Source organism: Sphaerodactylus townsendi, linkage group LG06 (assembly GCF_021028975.2).
Source record: "Sphaerodactylus townsendi isolate TG3544 linkage group LG06, MPM_Stown_v2.3, whole genome shotgun sequence".
Taxonomy (NCBI): domain Eukaryota; kingdom Metazoa; phylum Chordata; class Lepidosauria; order Squamata; family Sphaerodactylidae; genus Sphaerodactylus; species Sphaerodactylus townsendi.
In genome coordinates this window covers 114,397,603-114,414,371 of record NC_059430.1, presented here as the reverse complement: position 1 = coordinate 114,414,371, position 16,769 = coordinate 114,397,603, and the positions used below count along the sequence as shown (strand labels likewise).

General features: G+C 46.4%; 1 protein-coding gene and 1 non-coding gene across 2 annotated transcripts; both read right to left on the bottom strand.

The window, feature by feature from the left end:
• Nucleotides 1-593: 593 nt before the first annotated feature.
• PPP1R8 (protein phosphatase 1 regulatory subunit 8) lies at nt 594-16,319 on the bottom strand. Its single transcript, XM_048501347.1, has 7 exons — nt 16,213-16,319; nt 12,989-13,049; nt 9,911-10,064; nt 8,549-8,769; nt 6,856-7,000; nt 5,893-5,957; nt 594-3,690 (listed from the first exon to the last, which is right to left on the bottom strand). The coding sequence occupies exons 1-7, from the start codon at nt 16,275-16,277 to the stop codon at nt 3,337-3,339; spliced, it is 1,065 nt and encodes a 354-aa protein (XP_048357304.1). The 5' UTR covers nt 16,278-16,319; the 3' UTR covers nt 594-3,336.
• Nucleotides 12,295-12,460, bottom strand: LOC125435993. The gene has a single exon (XR_007244970.1). It is a non-coding gene; the product is annotated as a small Cajal body-specific RNA 1 (non-coding RNA).
• Nucleotides 16,320-16,769: the final 450 nt, after the last annotated feature.

The window sequence follows — 16,769 nt, the reverse complement described above, 5'->3', positions numbered from 1 at the left end:
TACACACATGAAACTACACTCTTGGGGAAAGACACCCTAACTTGCTGTTTCCCCTCCAGGGCTCCTGTGTTCCAAAAAGGGTGAGCCGTAGATCTCCTCCCCCCCCCCCATTACCTTCAAGCAGTCCTTTACGTGTGAGTCAATTGCTCAGTCAGTTGCTTCCCAGATGGAACTTACAATGCTCTTTGAGGCTCTGTTACATCCTCCACCTTCAGGAGAGCCAGTGTGGTATCATGATTAAGAGCAGGTGGATTCTAATCTGGAGAACTGGGTTTGATTCCCCATTCCTCTCCCTGAGTGGCAGAGGCTTATCTGGTGAACCAGATGCGTTTCCGCTGGTCAGTTTATTCAGACCTGACTCAGCCCCACCTACCTCACAAGTTGTGGGACTGTTGTGGGCAGAGGTAGGGAACAGAGCTTGTAAGCAACTTGAGTCTCCTTACAGGAGAGAAAGGTGGGGTGTAAATCCAAACACCTCTTCTCCTTCATCCTCTCTTCCCCCAAGCTGCATTCCATCCTAGTTCCTGGGGTTTCAGCTGGTGGGGATGGCCCTGACCACCCTCCCACCCCTCAGAACATGTTCAACTCTCTTCTTTGGCAAAACGTTCATTTAATTTACAGTGTAGTAAAGGTTACAGGTAAAAAGCCAAAACAGTGTGAAAAGGCCTATTACACAAATGTACAAACTTCTGTACAGAGCCCCACATCTTTTTAACCCGCTTCCCCCCCCCTTCCCCCCCACCCTGTGGCCCTGACCAGCCAAGGCTGGCTTCAGAAATCTGAAAGTTAAAAGTCTGAACAATCCCTGGGGAGCTGAGACCAGCAAGCAGTAAAAATTCCCAAGGGAAGTCACTTAAAATCTTTCTTTTGAAATCTTGAAAAGGGGGGGAAAAAAGCCAAACTGCTGTCAACCGGCTGTTATCCTGAAGAAGCAACGAGGCTCGTCTGCGAGCCTGGGAAAGGTTAAACTGGAAAAAGTAAAATTATCTGGAAGATTTAGAGGTTGCAAATGATACTGAAAGAGGCTTGGGAGGATGACACGCTAAAAGCTCACGAGCCACTGGCTTCCACAACCTTAGAAAACGTTATATGGCCGTACAAAGAAAAAATAGCTCCAGCTTCACAAAAGGGCCTTTATGTACAACACGGGGAAAACAGACAAAAGCAAATGGCCGGAGGAGGTGGTGGTGATGGTGACGACGACTTTGAGACTTCATCCGTCTCAATAGAATAAATGCTGTCTCAATTTGGGGAAGCAGCACTTGTGTTGAATCAACCTCCCGCTCAAAAATTGCCTGTTGAACCTGACAGTTATTGGAGACATGAGGTAACTTTGGGTACTGCTTCGCTTCTGAAACCAAGCGCGCAACCAGGCTGGGTTAATGCTGTGAAGGTCCACTGCTTTCCAATGGAGGAATGGAGCTGCTAAACTCTGCTGCTGCCATCAACAAAGCAAAGAGCTCAGCTTCAGCTGAGCTGCATCTGCCGTTTGCTGTCTCGTCCCACGCGGAGTGGCAATCCGCCATGGATGCTGGTGGCATCTTACACATAACTGGAGAGGCAGAGTGAGGCAACCAGGCAGTGTGATTAACTGGGGCTGAGTCCAGATATGGAGACACCTGAATAGGATGGTAACACAGGACACTGGGACTGAAAGAGCTCTGGTTGCATATGTCCTTAAAGCCTACACAGTATTCAGTATTCAGATCTGGAGCAGCTGCACAGTCTGTAACTTTCGAATTTGGAAAGTGCCTTAGTCAAGCCTTAGTCCCACTCAGCCAATAAGGCAAGTGAAAAGTGTTGCCCGGCGCACGAGAGAGTGAGGGCTGCTTTAGCTTGGACAACATTCCCACCTGACGAAACTGTGCGTGTTATAAAAAGCAGTTACGTGACCTACTTTTTCCTAGATGCTGGCTTTGGATTAGCAAACAGAAGTTGCTTCCGCACAGAGGTTCTGCTCTGGACCCTTCCACATACAAAAACTGTAATTTTTTTTTGTCATCAGCACAATATTATAGTGCAGTCATTTAGCCTTCCACATCTTCCTCTGCTTTGTTACATATTTTCCCAAACTGGCTTTGACATATTTCCAGAAAGATCATATTCAAAGCAGGTTTGGTTCAAGCGCAGACAGAAAGGTACAATTTCTACACCTCACTGTGTTCGACAGGCACCATTCTTCTTCAATTTCACTTCTCACGGGCTTTTGGATAGCTTTAAAAAAATGGCAGTGGGTATATTTGTATAGTGTTATTACACTACAGTGATCTACCTGTTACTGATTTTTCAAAAAATCAGCAAAAAGCCAGCGACAGGGAGAGGGCAGGCAGATGCGAGGGGACAGCGCAAAGAGCTCCTTAAACGGCACCATTGCTGATGTGAATGGCTCTGCATTCACACTGGCAATGAGTTCACAAACAGGAAATCATCCTCACGTGGAAGCAACCAGACACGCAGCCAGCAGCCCAAAATCTTCTGCAGAAAACGAAGGCAGAGCAGAATTTCTTATCAAGCCACAGCAGCTGGCAAGTCCTGTCTGCATCCCAAAGTGTAAACCCCTTTAACAAAGCCGAGGGCTGCCGCTTCTGCGTCGTTGTCTGTGAAGGGATCTCACACTAACTAGATTTGAAAGGTAAGATCAAAAGCGAAATTCCTTGGCTTATCCTTCTGGTGCTTTCAGTCTAGGACGCTGAGAAGAAGCTAATTCATTCGGTCCTTATTTCCTATTTCACTATGCTTCCTGTCTTTTCAGCGGCTAATGCATGTACCTTGGCCACAAGGCGGCAGACTAAAATGCATTTTGCTGGTCCTGAGATATAAAAGGAATTTGTTTTCTGACTTAAAGGAGGCTGATTCAGTCGTAGACCTGTTTTCAATTCTGGCCTGGCCTGTTCCTTCTTTGGAGGAGGAGAGTTTCATTGGAGAGCAGCAGGTGAAATTGGGCCTAGGTACTCTGCATTGTATTGGTTCTGCAACTTCACGATCAAATCACGAATGCCCTACCTGCACATTACCCCACAGAGCACCCCTCAAACCGTCAAGAGTGAAATAACCATGGAACTAGAATGGCTGGGCTACAGAAGAAAAAAGGGCCGCAAACAAAGCAGTGGGGTTCCACAGGCATTGAGAGATATATTTGTGGCCACCTTTGCTTCTTTGTTGACATTGGTAGAACAGTTTTGAAGGTCGATCTTGAGGAGTAACTCAGCCCTGTTGCTTGTCTAGAGCACAGTTAGGTCCCGAGCCTGAAAAATGCCTGTGATGCTTGTACAGTTCGGTTTCCTGCTCGCTTAACTCACCCCCGCAACACACACGCACACCTGAACTCTCCACAACTCAGATCAAGAGAGAAGGAGTGGGCTTCTTGCCTGGCCATGCCTCTTTCGCATACTTCTTTTTCTTGGGTTCATTCACAACTTCGGGATTAAAGACGGCTGGGTTGGGAGCTGGGTTCATAGTGACTGTGGAGGGCGCAACTGGAGTCAAGTCCACATCAGGGGCAAGGTTAGGGTAGGGCATCGGCAGGCCCCCGATGAGCGCTGTGCCGTGGATGCTATGGGACTGGGCACCCGTCTCGTTGTGAGTTGGAGGCAGGCCGCCATACAATCCTCCACTGTAGGGAAAGCTCTGCATGCGCCGTGTGACGGACTCATCTGTGCTCAGGGAACCTGAGTTGTCCACTCGTTTTTTCTGCAACGAGAACAAACACTGATTTAAAACAAATTCTTCAGCATAAGCAAAGTCAGAGCCGTTCCTGCTGACCCCCCCTGTCCACAAGGAAAGCCTGCCAACAGGGTCTGCAGGCTGAGCCCACTGCAGTGCTTCCACGGACGGAAGAAGTTCTGTGCATGGAGGGATAGCTGTGTGGGGATCCTACCTCCTTCTCTTCCAGGAAACTCCTCACAGGCCCCAGCTTGAATATGGCAAGGAGATTTTGGGGGGGGAGGGGGGTCAGAATGCCAACAGGTAGCATTTTGAACCTCCCACTCCCCACAACATCTCGCTGCATTCCAGCTACTTGCTGAGAATTCTGGGAAGACTGCCGCCTCCTCCTCCAACAAGAAATGTTCCAGTTGGATCACAGAAGTCAACATTTGCAAACATGAGACATTTCTCCATTATTTCCCAAGGGCTTGGAGATACACTGGGGTGCAACAGAAATATTTCCTGTGACATGAAGGAGGGTGGGGACACAGAATGCCAGCTCTACACACAGAAAACAACTGAGAAAATCCTGTCGGATCCACTTGCTCCTTAGTTACTTAGGCCGTAATTTATTTGTTTATATACATTTCTATCTTGCCCTATATCCAAATATCTGAGGGCAAGTTACAAAATAAGACATAAAAATAACCTAAAAATAATTATAAACCAAGAACAATAAAATCTGTTTAAAATTCCCACAAGCCTATTAAAATCCTGAAATTTCCGAAGGGAGAAACCGTCTCTTCAGCAGAAAGCCAGAGTAAATAGGTGTGTCTGTACCAATTTTATAAATACATGTATAGATGCTTGATGTACCTCAGGGGGGTGATCGTTCTGCAATCTCAGGGCTATCAATAAAAAGGCCTATCTCGGGTCACCACCTTGTTTACCACTGAAAGTGGGGGTACCACTTGAAGGACTTAATCTGCTGACTTTAGGCCACGGGCAGGCACCATGAAGGAGTAGCCCATTTAGCAGCAGTCAAGATTTCTTTTGGCCCACCTGCTGGTTTCAGGTGAAGTAACAACTCAGGACAAGCAATCGCTCCTTGGTAATACTCTAAACGTCAGTCCATTTTGTTTGGTGGATCTGGATCTGGCACTTCACATAATTTTCTCAGAACACGTTGCAAGGACATTATTCACAATTGTAACCGCGCTAATAATTGCCGCTTCACCCGCTTATGTGAAGAGAAACATGGCGGAATCTTGGTGTGCCTAACTGGGCAGAACAGTGGGATATGAATATTGTAAATAAAGAGATATCGCCTTTAATTCTATTTTTATTCCTAACCCATTTTCTGCCAAAAAATCTAGTTAATCTGCAATCCTTAATGCATGTTATTACAACATTTAATTGAAGTATGTGCCAAGAAAACAATACCTATTCCTAAGTGAATGTGGATAGCTCCAGGGGTCTACAACCTGTGGCTCTTCAGATGTTCATGGACTACAATTCGCATCAGCCCCTGCCAGCATGGCCAATTGGGAATTGTAGTCCATGAACATCTGGAGAGCCACAGGTTGCAGACCCCATCTCATCAGATCTCGGAAGCTAAGCAGGATCAGGCCTAGGATGGGAGCTCACCAAGGAAGTCCAGGGTTATCACACAGAGGCAGACGCTTCACTCTAATACAATGTGCCAAGTAAAGTGCAAGCTGGAAGGCACTCTGACCTCCAAATTCACATCTAAAAAGGGGGTCAAGCAAGGTTGTGTTCTCACAATGACTCCGTTCAACCTCTTTTTAAATGACTTAGTGCCCTCTCTCTCTGTGCGCCCTCTCACAGCCTTATCTTGGAAAATCAAAGATATCTCTGCTGCTTTATGCAGACGATGTCATTTTGTTGTCACGGACCAAAGAGGGGTTAAAGCGACCATTAGCCAGGTGTGCTGAATACTGTAACAACAGCAACCTTGAAATTCATTATTCCAAATAAAAAATCATGGCTTTTGCAAGCTCGTGATGCCCTTCCAAGTGGACGCTGAATGGGGACAAACAGAAGCAGGCAATCACAAACCATCTCAGTCATCTTAAGTGAGTTGCAGTTTGATGGCCCTTTCTACCACCAAATTGGAATTAGGCTGCAAGTCTCAAGTTTACACTGTTTTAGCAGTAGAAGAATCCAAACACAAAGCACACATATCCAGATTTCAAGCTGCAACAGCTTTCTAGAACAACACCGTACCTTCACCGGGACAACTGCAGTCTGTACCATGTTTCTGAATCGCCCAACAGAAGGGTCCACATCCTCTGCAAAGGTAAAGGACATTAAAGCACAACAGTTACTTTGTAAAATGGGTTATGAAATGTGCATTCAGCCCTGTAAAGGGTTTCAAGGCAACGGTCAGATAAAAAGGAAGTTCACTACCAACAACTGACATATTCAGGAAAACTTCCTGTACTGACTCTATCACGCTATCTGACCAAAAGAGACACCTTGTGGCAGCATGGTATAGTAGTAAAGAGCAGAGGACTCTAATCTGGAGAACTGGGTTTGTTTCCCCACTCCTCCATATGAAGCCTGCTGGGTGACTTTGGGCTAGTCACAGTTCTCTCAGAGCTCTCTCAATTTAAGCAGAGCCAGGCAATGGTGAACCACCTCTTTTGCCCTGAAAACCCTACGGGGGTTGTAACTCGAAGGCACTGTCAGTGTAATGAAGAGGCTCCTCCTATTCTCACCCTGCATTTTTCATGCAACCTTGAGGAAGCTGAAAGCACTTGGAGCTTTGAAAAAAACACCTTGCAGTCCTCAAGGCCAACACAGTTCACATTCCACCTTCCCTTCCTGCCATCTCCATAATCCCCCCCCCCCCAAAAAAAAAACCCACCTCTCTCCCCTTTTGCCTAGATCTGGCCCTGGTGGCCAAGCAAAACAGTTTCGCATGCCACTGACTGTACACATGAGGAGGGTTGGCCAACCCTGTTCTGTACCAAACGTGACTTCTTCTAAGGGTCTGCAGGGACAGGAAGATGAACGGATGGCTGGAGGAGGGGCATAACTATTCTCTAGTCGGAGTTACAGGTTGATGCAGGGATGATCCTTAGGAAAGACAAGATTCTGAAGAGCAAGCAGACGCTTGAGGGAAAGCTTCATGCGTGACTGACTGCAGCCAGTACAGGGAAGAATGGATGGATCTAAGGTGCTCACCTGGATTGATGATCTCATCATCGTCACTGAACGTTACTCTTGAGTTTTTCCGTTTTCGCTTTGGTCGCTGGATGTCCAAGTTCCCTTCTTCTATGGTTAACGTGGAGATCCTCTTATTGTGGGCTGTGTTAAATTCAGTCAAGTTCTAGAGAGCCAAATGACTGGTTGAGTACACAACACCACACTTTAGGAAATTTAAAGGCTATGTTCCTTTCTTCCCAAACCCCACAAAAAAGAACCTACACGAGGTTAAAAGCATAAAGGTTATAGATTAAAGTAAAGGGGCAAAGGGACTTATGATGATGCTGGGAGAAGGTCAGGAGGGCAACTGGTAGCCGTCAGTAGCCTGACCAAGTTGTTACTTGGCTTTGTCAAGGGCAAGAGCCACAACTTTAATAGCCTAGTTTAGCCCAGAGAGCTCTAGAAGAGCTGTCATGAGCCAGCCCCTGGGTACTTACCAGGACTCAGAGGACTCTGATGCAGAACCTGACAACATGGTGCTGCTCATGAGGAAGATCAGGCAGCAGAGTCAACTCCCAGCTCTTCCCTACCTGATGCCGTGCAGGTGGAGGAGCCTGCAGATCCCCCTAAGGAACCCAGTGATGAGCCAGCTGTGCACAGAAGGCTGAAGCAGAGGCAGCTGCTACAGAACCAAATGAGAAGTGCTCCTCTTGCAGTACGATATGGGAAGATAGAAGTGTCTGCATCTGATGAGGATTAACTCCTTGCAGAATCCCAACCTTGTGGGCAAGGCTCTGTATATAAGCCCCGCCTTGAGCTTAGTTCGGCCTGGGTGCAATGAGTGTGTTACCTATTGCCTCTGCGTGCTGGGTCTACCACTGATTCCAGGCCTGTTTATTGGATCTCCTGTACCGTGACCTGTGGACTGACTCTTGACTACACTTTTGACTACCGCCTGACCTGACCCATTGGACTGACTTCTGACTATGCTGCTACCTGCCGCCTTTTGGCCCTGCAGGGCTGGACCTGAGCACACCCTCACAGCATCCCACGCCCTGCCTGCTGGCAGCACAAGAGTTTGGCCATTCTTGTCAGTCTTTTTTGCAGGGGGGGATTGTAGCTCACTGGAGAGCATCGGCTTCACAAATACAAGGTTCAAAGTTCAATCCTCACCATCTCCAGTTAAAAGGACCAGAGACTCTGGAGAGCAACTGCCAGTTGCTAGGATTTTAATAGTACAGTGAACTGTGTATTTATTTTAACTGTATGCTATTTTATTGATAAGCCACCCTGAGCCTGATTTGGTTGGGAAAGGGCAGGGTTAAAAATAAATAAACAATATTATAGTAAGATATAATGTACACCATTTTCAAGGCCATCAAGTATAATATAATAATGGGCAATATTGTCAACATTTTCAAAACCTCCCTTCTGGTACTGCTGATGCTACAGTTTGATTCAAAGAGGTCCTCCCATTTCCTTCTCAAGGAAGGAAATGCCATTAGTTAGACCAGGGGTCTGCAACTTGCGGCTCTCCAGATGTTTATGGACTACAATTCCCAGGTTGCAGACCCCTGAGTTAGGCAGAGGCCCACAGCATGCACTTTCCATGCGCAAGATCTCAGGTTCAATCCCCAGTTAAGTCAGTCAGAGGAGACAACATGCTCAACTAACTGCACCCATCTTCTGGACTTGGATTAGAGATGTTCCAAAGGACTATTTAGTTACTCACATCTAACTCCGTCTCCTCCTCAGGCAGGCCAAGCAGTCCCTTCAGCTCATCGTCCTCAGTGCTCATTTTCTCATCTCCTTTCACAGCGGAGGGCAACGTCTGAGGCTTTTCTCTCAAAGTGTAAGCCCGTGTGGAGGCGCCAAATGAAACCGTTGAGTCAATGGGAATCTGCTGAGGCTTGTGAGGTTCCAAACGAATATGGCCCAAAAACGTGCCATGTGCTGAGCATTTTGGGGGATGGAAAAGCACACAGAGGCCATTAGCAATCAATGTGCTAATCTCTAAGCTTCATTTTACTTTACTGGGCGGGGGAGCTGCTTTAGAGCCAGTGTGGTTCAAGTGCGGGATATGACTCTGGAAGGCCCCGGTTTGAATCCCCATTTTACTACGGAAGCTCACGGGATGACTTTAAGCCAGATGCTCTTTCTCAGTGTAATCCACTCACATGGTTGGATGTTGTAAGGATAAAACAGAGGAGGGCAGAACAACATTGCAAAACCTGCGCTGCACCTCCACTGGGGAGAAAAGGTGGGTATAAATATCTAAATAAATAAATAAATGTGACTATCTCTCTCACTTTAGCATACTTTCAAAGCCATTTATTTATTTTATTTATTTATAATTAAATTTTTATACCGCCCCTCCCCCGAAGGGCTCTGGGTGGTGTACCTGTACCATTGCTCTGTACCTACAAGACAGTCCCTTAAAGTCATCCATTTTGTTCCCCACCTTAGGCTGTCCCATAGTGTGGTGTTCATTACTGCGCGTGCCCCACCTCTTCAAGGACAATATGGCCTCTGATGGAGGGGAAGACACGCATGCAAAATACCCACAAGCAAATACAGCAATAACAACACTTGCTCGGCAGCTTTAAGCCTTGTTAGACTTTGCACGTTCCTCTGAAAAACTGCAAGGCGCTGTCCAAAGCCCCCAGTTTGGGTGCTCAAAGTAGCTAAAATGTACCAAATTTGGTAACGTACTTGTTAACTGTGGCTCTACTGATAAAAGCCAACAGGCGCCAAGAACATCCTGCAGCTTCCCATCCCCATACCTTTAGGAGCTTGGAGATGTTGCAACAATGGTTGCCATGGGGAAGATGTCATGAGGAAATGATGCACAGCAGCGAGCTACCTCAAGAGCATCACTTCTCCCTTCAACTCCCATCATCCACAGTCATGAGAAGTAGGGTGTATGTGCTTAAGGCTTTTTTCAAAGCAGTGAAATGCTGACTGGCCCCTGGGTTTGCTGTTACTTGAACGCGAAGAGAAACAGGAGCACGCCCCTCAGGAGTACAACTTCAGTGCTCCCTTCTGCTGCTCTACGCTCCCCCCCTTCAAATCAATTCATTATTGACCAACTTACTGCTGTTGAGATCTATAAGAAAAACCCTTTTCAGATGTTTGTGGTAGACCAAGGCAGCATGGACCCGGGAGCAGGACTGGTGATCAATGGTGAAGTCACACAGATCAGGGTTTCTCCCAAAGAGATAGTATTTCTTCTCATCAATTATCAGTTTCTGTGATAAGACATCAGAACAGATGGCAGTGTTAAGACTCCTGCGTTTTTTGCTGAAGCTGTGTCAAAGCCTTGGAACCAAAACTGAAAGAACCTGCTACCAAACTGCAGCATATGAACTAGAGGAGAACAGAGACAGACTGTATCCTACCCCAGAAGTCTGAGGATACCCCTAACAGATTAGAAGAAGCTGGAAGTGAAATAGAACCCAGCAAATCTGACGGATGAATTTGATACAATGTCTGCATTTCAAACCACATATACTATTCAAATGGTGGGAAAACTACTTTGAAAAGACCATCAGTAGCACAAGTGGGAAAAATGCTTCAATTCAGTAAGGGCAGTGAGGCCCTATCTCTATTCCTAGTTGCAATCTTGGAATACCTGCGTCAAGCCAAACACATTTTAATTTACTTCATTTACACCCCACCTTCTCAACAGGAACCCAAGGCGGCTTACATCTTTCTCCATTTTATCCTCATAACATCCCTGTAAGGCAGGTTAGCCTGAGAGGGTATGACTGACCCAAGGTCACCCGGGATTCAAACCTGGGTCTTTCATATACTAATTCAATACTCCGAACCAGCACGCGACAGTGGCTCAAATATGGTTGCGCAGCTTCCTAGGCAAGATCCATCTTCGTCCGGATAATACTATTTTAGGTCCTTGCAGTGGTGGAACAGCAGGCTCTCACTGGAATCTCACAGAAAGTCTGTAACATGACTCTTTCTGGACTTTACAAAGCTTACTAGAATGGTAACAGGATCATTGTAAACTCTGCTCAACTGAGACTAAATATCATGGGACCAAACCTAATCTTGTTTATGGGCTTGAATGGCCCTGTCTTTGGGGTGATGCACAGGCAGCTCCCCCTGCCACCCCACTCCCAATTTGCTCGGCTTTCTCATTCCATAGATGCACATGTTTGATTAAATTCTTGTAAGGTAAATATTCCCCTTCTCAAAGAACGTGGAAAAGTTGTTGGAGTTTGGATTTATACCCCACTTTTCTCAACCACAAGAAGTCTCAAGGTGGCTGACAAACTCCTTTTACCTTCCTCTCCCCACAACAGACACCTTATGAGGCAGATGGGGCTGAGAGAATTCTGAGAGAACTGTGACTAGCCCAAGATCACCCAGCAGGCTTCATGTGTAGGAACAGGGAAACAAATCCAGTTCAACGGATAAGAATCCACTGTTCATGTGGAGGAATGGGAAATCGAATCTGGTTCTCCAGACTAAAATCCACCATTTTTAACCATTACACCACACTGTCTGGCTCAATCAATCACAACCAAGACAATGGCATCCTACAAGAATAATTCAATGACTACATTGCAATTACAACCCTATGCAGTGTTACCCTAGTCAAAACCCAATGAAACCATCAGCTTAGACTGGAAGCAATGTTACACAGGACTGTACTGCGACTCTTAACAGTGCAATCCTACACAGGGTTACTCCATGTGAAGCACAGTGATTTAAATTGGTTTTGTCTGAGGTAATTGCATTGGAATGGGCTGTCAACTGCCCATCCACAACTGTATGCCTACTTATTCGGAACCAAGCCCAATTCAGAGGGAAGGCAGTATGAGCCCATTACCGTACAAAGCAAAGCAAATTCACTTCCTGCTAGAAGAAAGGGACCTACGTGTTTCACAGTGGATTTTAAATGCAGATTCAGCCAGAATATTTTGCCCCTTTCACTGACACCTCTCACTTCACAGGCTTCCTAGAGCCGATGTGCTGTGAACTTATTCTAGAATCTTAAAGATGTCTTGTGGCAAGCGACAAAAATAGCCAAGAATAACACCCCATGAAAATCATTATCTCATTTGGCACATTCAGCTTCTGTTGGATCACGCTGTGGCTACTGTGGAATCACGCCCCGCCCCCCCCCCAGCCCCCCCTGCTTTTTTAGCACAATTCCAGCTGTGCGGACACCAAACATTACCGAAATATATATATATGTTAATTTGAATGAGCCAACATAAGAAAAACAATCAGTGTCTGGGTACAGCTTTCCAGCGAGGACACACTGATATCCAGGTGAATGGCAACCTCCAGAAGAGGCTTAGGTAGCATTAGACATCGGGGTGCCAAAAACAGTATGCTTTTAGCACTGTTTCCCCCATGGCCCTGTTGGCAAAATTACAAAGAACTTGTCAAGGTGGAAAAAATCAGAACTGATCATTGGGAATTGCTTCACCGGTTTCAAGGACCTAAAAATTTGACTGTGTCTCTGAGCTATAACCCGGTGTGTTCCTTTGCACACTGAGCTTTAACACTTCAGGACTTGATTTAATATTGCACTTCTTGGACCCAGCCACCACTTGCTATCCTTCTGAGCTCTAAACGAGCACTGGAGGAGAGATGGCTTGGTTAGTATCAAGTGCTGCTCGACAAACCTGAATCAGACCCTTGGTCAATTAAGCTCGCTCAGACTGGCAGCTGCTCTCCACGGTCTCAGGTATATAGAGTCTTTCCCTTGAACTGATCGTTTTTAAGCTGGCGATGCTGGGGATTGAACCCGGAACCTTGTGCATGCCAAACAGCTGCTCTACCACTGAGCCACACCCCCTGCCCAACTATAGTTGCCAGTCAGGCTGTGATTGCTTTCATGTTTGCAATGCAAAGAGCAGATCTAACACAGAAAACTGCTGACAGTCCAAACAGTTGGACCATGTGAACGAGAGATGGTGAGAGCTGTAGGAAACGTTAGCCATCTTAAAGAGTTATTGTGAAGATGGACAAAACATAAACCTAGATCCAACATGGCAACAGGTTTACGTGTAGAGTTTGCAACAGAGACTCAGCCAGCAACAAAGAAGAATACCCCCTCAAAATGTTGCCTGCTGGATTTTCTGCTTATGGAAAGCTGAAATCACTAACACCAGAGTATATTCATGTGCATCTACTTCTATACCTCAATCAGCTTGTCTCCTTTGACTACATCCAGGTGCAGCCCTGGTGGAGGTTTTCCTGCCCTGCAGGAAAAAAAAAGAAACATATTTTGTTTAGGAAAGGTTAAAAGTAAACTTTGTTATGTTGGGTAGCCCAGTTATCAACAAATCTAAATTTACTATAACAAAAATCTTTTATAACTAGTAGGCATTCCAGATCTCTCTCCTGCTTTTTGTTATTCTGTTTATTCACCCTTCCCCATCAACCGGTTCAGAGATGAAACAGTGTGCTTGTTTAAGCTCCCACAACATTTATTTATTCATACCCTGCCTTTCCTGCTGAGACTCAAGGTAGATTACAAAATATAAAAAACCCCAATGCAATAATATAATACAAGACATCCAGGAAAAAGTGGGATAGAGCAGGGTGATGAAATTTTTAAAATACTAACAAAAAAAGTCTTAAAATGTGGTATAACAGACAAGGGATTACATACAATAAACTGCAATCCTCTTCTCTTATAAAATCACCCTTCTGAACCATTTCAGTATACCACAGCTCTGTTCTGATATTGTGTACATATGTTAAATGCTGTCATTTCACTTCCAACTTATGCCGACCCTATTAGACAGGGGGATAACTGGGTGTTCTGACTATTAAATATGGGGTTCTAGTGCAAAACCTTCAGAACTTCTCCAAGTTCCTCAATTTAGATGAAATGCTAAACCAGTATCTTTGGATGCTGCCATCAAAAGCTAAGCTCTGCACAAACCCTACAAGCAGAATACTGACGTTCATCTTTCAGCACGAACACCTACTACTATTTATACCAGGGGTCTGCAACCCGCGGCTCTGGAGCCACATGCGGCTCTTTCAGCTTTATTCTGCAGCTCCGCGTGGCCTGTAGATCGGAGGGTAGTGTGGGCATGTCCCTCCAGCCCTCTAGAGCAGCGCTGGAAGGAAAGGTGAGTGGAGGGGCTGAACTCTTCGGCTCAGTAGATCTTCGGGGCTGTGGAAAACGGGCCCAAATGGCTCTTTGGGTGGTAAAGGTTGCTGACCCCTGATTTATACCATTTGGAAAATGGGGAGGGGGAGAGAGACAGGATTGTGTCTGCCACTCCAATAGATATTTCTGTGTTGTCAAGAATTATTCTATCTTCCCCCCACCCCCACGCACATACACACACTTATGTACAGAGAAACTCCCATGCCTTCTCCATAAGGAAGATCAAATTCGTCTGAACTTTCAGAAAGAAGTCTGACAGTTTCTCATTGGTTGTGCTTTCCCATCACTCCTTGCCTCATTAACAGAACTCAAACTATGTACCAACAAAGGCTTTCGTGGCCGGAATCAACTGGCTGTTTTGGGTTTTCTGGACTGTGTGGCCGTGGTCTGGTAGTTTTAACTCCTAACATTTCACCTGCATCTGGACAGCCATGTCACGGTAAGATGTTTTCATGCCAGCCATAGATTCAAGTGACAGATGAGGGTGAAATGTCAGGAGATAAAACTACAGATCACTGACACACCATCAGTTAAAGCAATAGCCAGAACTCAAACTGGATGCCAGAACTGGATTCCAGAAAGGGGTAACTCTTCTTGCACAGGGGAGAAAACAAACAAACAGGTGTGCAAAAAAATCGCTTACATTCTTCTCTCCTAGGGGTAGACATTTGCTTTTACTGAAAACAGTGATGTGGAGTGGGAAAATTTCCAGAATTTTTATTCCATGGAAAATATTCCACCCCACGTATGTACATACAGTCTATTTATAGCTGTCAGGGCTGAAGTACTGCTAGATGAGCTAAATGGGGGACATGAAGCATGGATAAACCCCAGTGCTTGTGCATGGTCCAGACTTGTGCATTAGGTACACTATGGTGCACATCCCAAATCTCTTTTATTGTTTATTTATTTAGGTGCCATTGAGTCACAGCTGATTTAAGTCAACCCCGTAGGGTTTTCAAAGCAAGAGATGTTTGGAGGTGGCTTGCCATTGCCTGCCTCCATGTTGAGCCCTTGGTATTCCTTGGAGGTCTCCCATCCAAATATTCACCAAGGCTGCCTGCTTAGCTTCTGAGGTCTGACAGGATCAAGCCAGCTTGGGGTAATCCAGGTCTACACACAGAGAAATGTCATTGCAATTCCAGAGAGCTGAATTCCCCCCCACCTCATTTCTGTCAAAATCCCCAATCAACACTGCTGTCCAAATTCTACCCATCAGCCACATGAAGTCATTCCCGTTAATTACCTTTTCTCCGAGATATCAGCCACTGAGTCAAAATAAATGTGCAAACCTAAGCGAACTTCCATCATATTGTCAAAGGTTTTCATGGCTGGAACCAAGTGGCCGTTGTGGGTTTTCCAGACTGTGTGGCCGTGCTCTGACTGTTTTTGCTCCTACTATTTCACCTACATCTATGACTGGCATCTTCAGAGGCATATCACAGCAAGATGCATTTCTGGGTCACATAGAGAAATCCATCTTACCATGACATGCCTCAGAAAATTCCAGCCATAGATGTGGGAAAACATTAGGAGCAAAAACTACCAGACCATGGCTGCATAGCCTGGAAAGCCCACAACAGCCATAGTTCACCCATTGAAATTATTGTGCTTAAAAGGTGTCACTTTGTTTAGGACTGCATCACTCTCATGTTGGTGGAGGAGGAATATTTCCCAAATGCTAAAGAGCTGGCTCTGACTCATGTGGAAATCCTCCCAACATCACACCCCAAATCATATGGCAAGTATGTTCTTCTCGGGCTCTTTTGAGAAGCACAAATCCCATGCACGGTTGCCCTTTTTAACATCTTCTGGGTTGACACAAGGGAATATACTCTCTGTTCAGGAGCAGAGGCACACACTCTTTGCATTAGGCGCATGCACCCAGCACATGGTCAGATGTGCTAGTCTGGTTTCAGGAATAGATATTCTTCCCATGTCAAAGGCATCGATTTGGTGTGAGGAATACACACACTTCCCACGCTCAGAGGCACCTTTTAAAATCACTCAACATGTGCAATGGCAGAGAATGACAACGAAAACAGGTTAAGGGGCTTAAGCCTGGCCGAATACTTGCAAGTCCTCTCTTTCTCCCCTTTTATCATAGAGGTCTGCAGCGACGGCACTCTGGCCCTCCCATACGACTGCTATTCCTGCTCCAACTCCTCAAGAAATCCAGCCCCCTCGGCCTCGGTGAGCCCCATCCCCGCTCTCCACAGCCACGGGGCCCCCACCCTCACCAGCTCGGACAGTCAAAGAGCGGGAGGCTCCCGCCGCCACCGGCAGAGTTCGCGTTCGCCGCCATCTTGCGACTTCCCCCATTCAGCTGGGCGCAAGGGACGCTGGGAAGCTGGAAGACCCGGCGGGAGGGGGCGATCCCAGCATGCCTCGCAAGGAGGCTGGAAGGGGGAGAGGAGAGCGGCGGCGGTCGTAGCCAGGGATGCGTCCCGAGTGGGTCGTCATGGCAACGCTACGAAAAAGGGCGGGAAGCCGAGTGGTCCTTGGGGTCCAACGTTAGGTTCTGTCAGGCTCGGTCTGCCGCCATTTTGGCGGGCCTTCTGGCTGGCATATAGTGGAATCCAAGGCTGGGATTGTATAAAGTGGATTCTTTGGGATAGAGTTTAGGAGGGATCCCCCCCCCCTCTGTGTTTTAAAGCATCCAATAAAGTTTACATGCCGTTATACGAAGTGGCCAAACGCCAAAGCAGGATGTATTGTCGAAGGCTTTCACGGCCGGACTCAACTGGTTGTGGTGGGTTTTCCGGCCTGTGTGGCCGTGGTCCACACAGCTCGGAAA

Bases quoted from the DNA above. Each gene is read 5' to 3' on its own strand.
- PPP1R8 (XM_048501347.1), bottom strand. From the start codon at position 16,277: ATGGCGGCGAACGCGAACTCTGCCGGTGGCGGCGGGAGCCTCCCGCTC. The intron at 7,001-8,548 runs GTGAGTAACTAA...TTGGCTCTCTAG, and splicing joins AGGAGGAGACGGAGTTAGAT to AACTTGACTGAATTTAACAC. The intron at 3,691-5,892 runs GTACGGTGTTGT...TTCTCGTTGCAG, and splicing joins CTGCAGTTGTCCCGGTGAAG to AAAAAACGAGTGGACAACTC.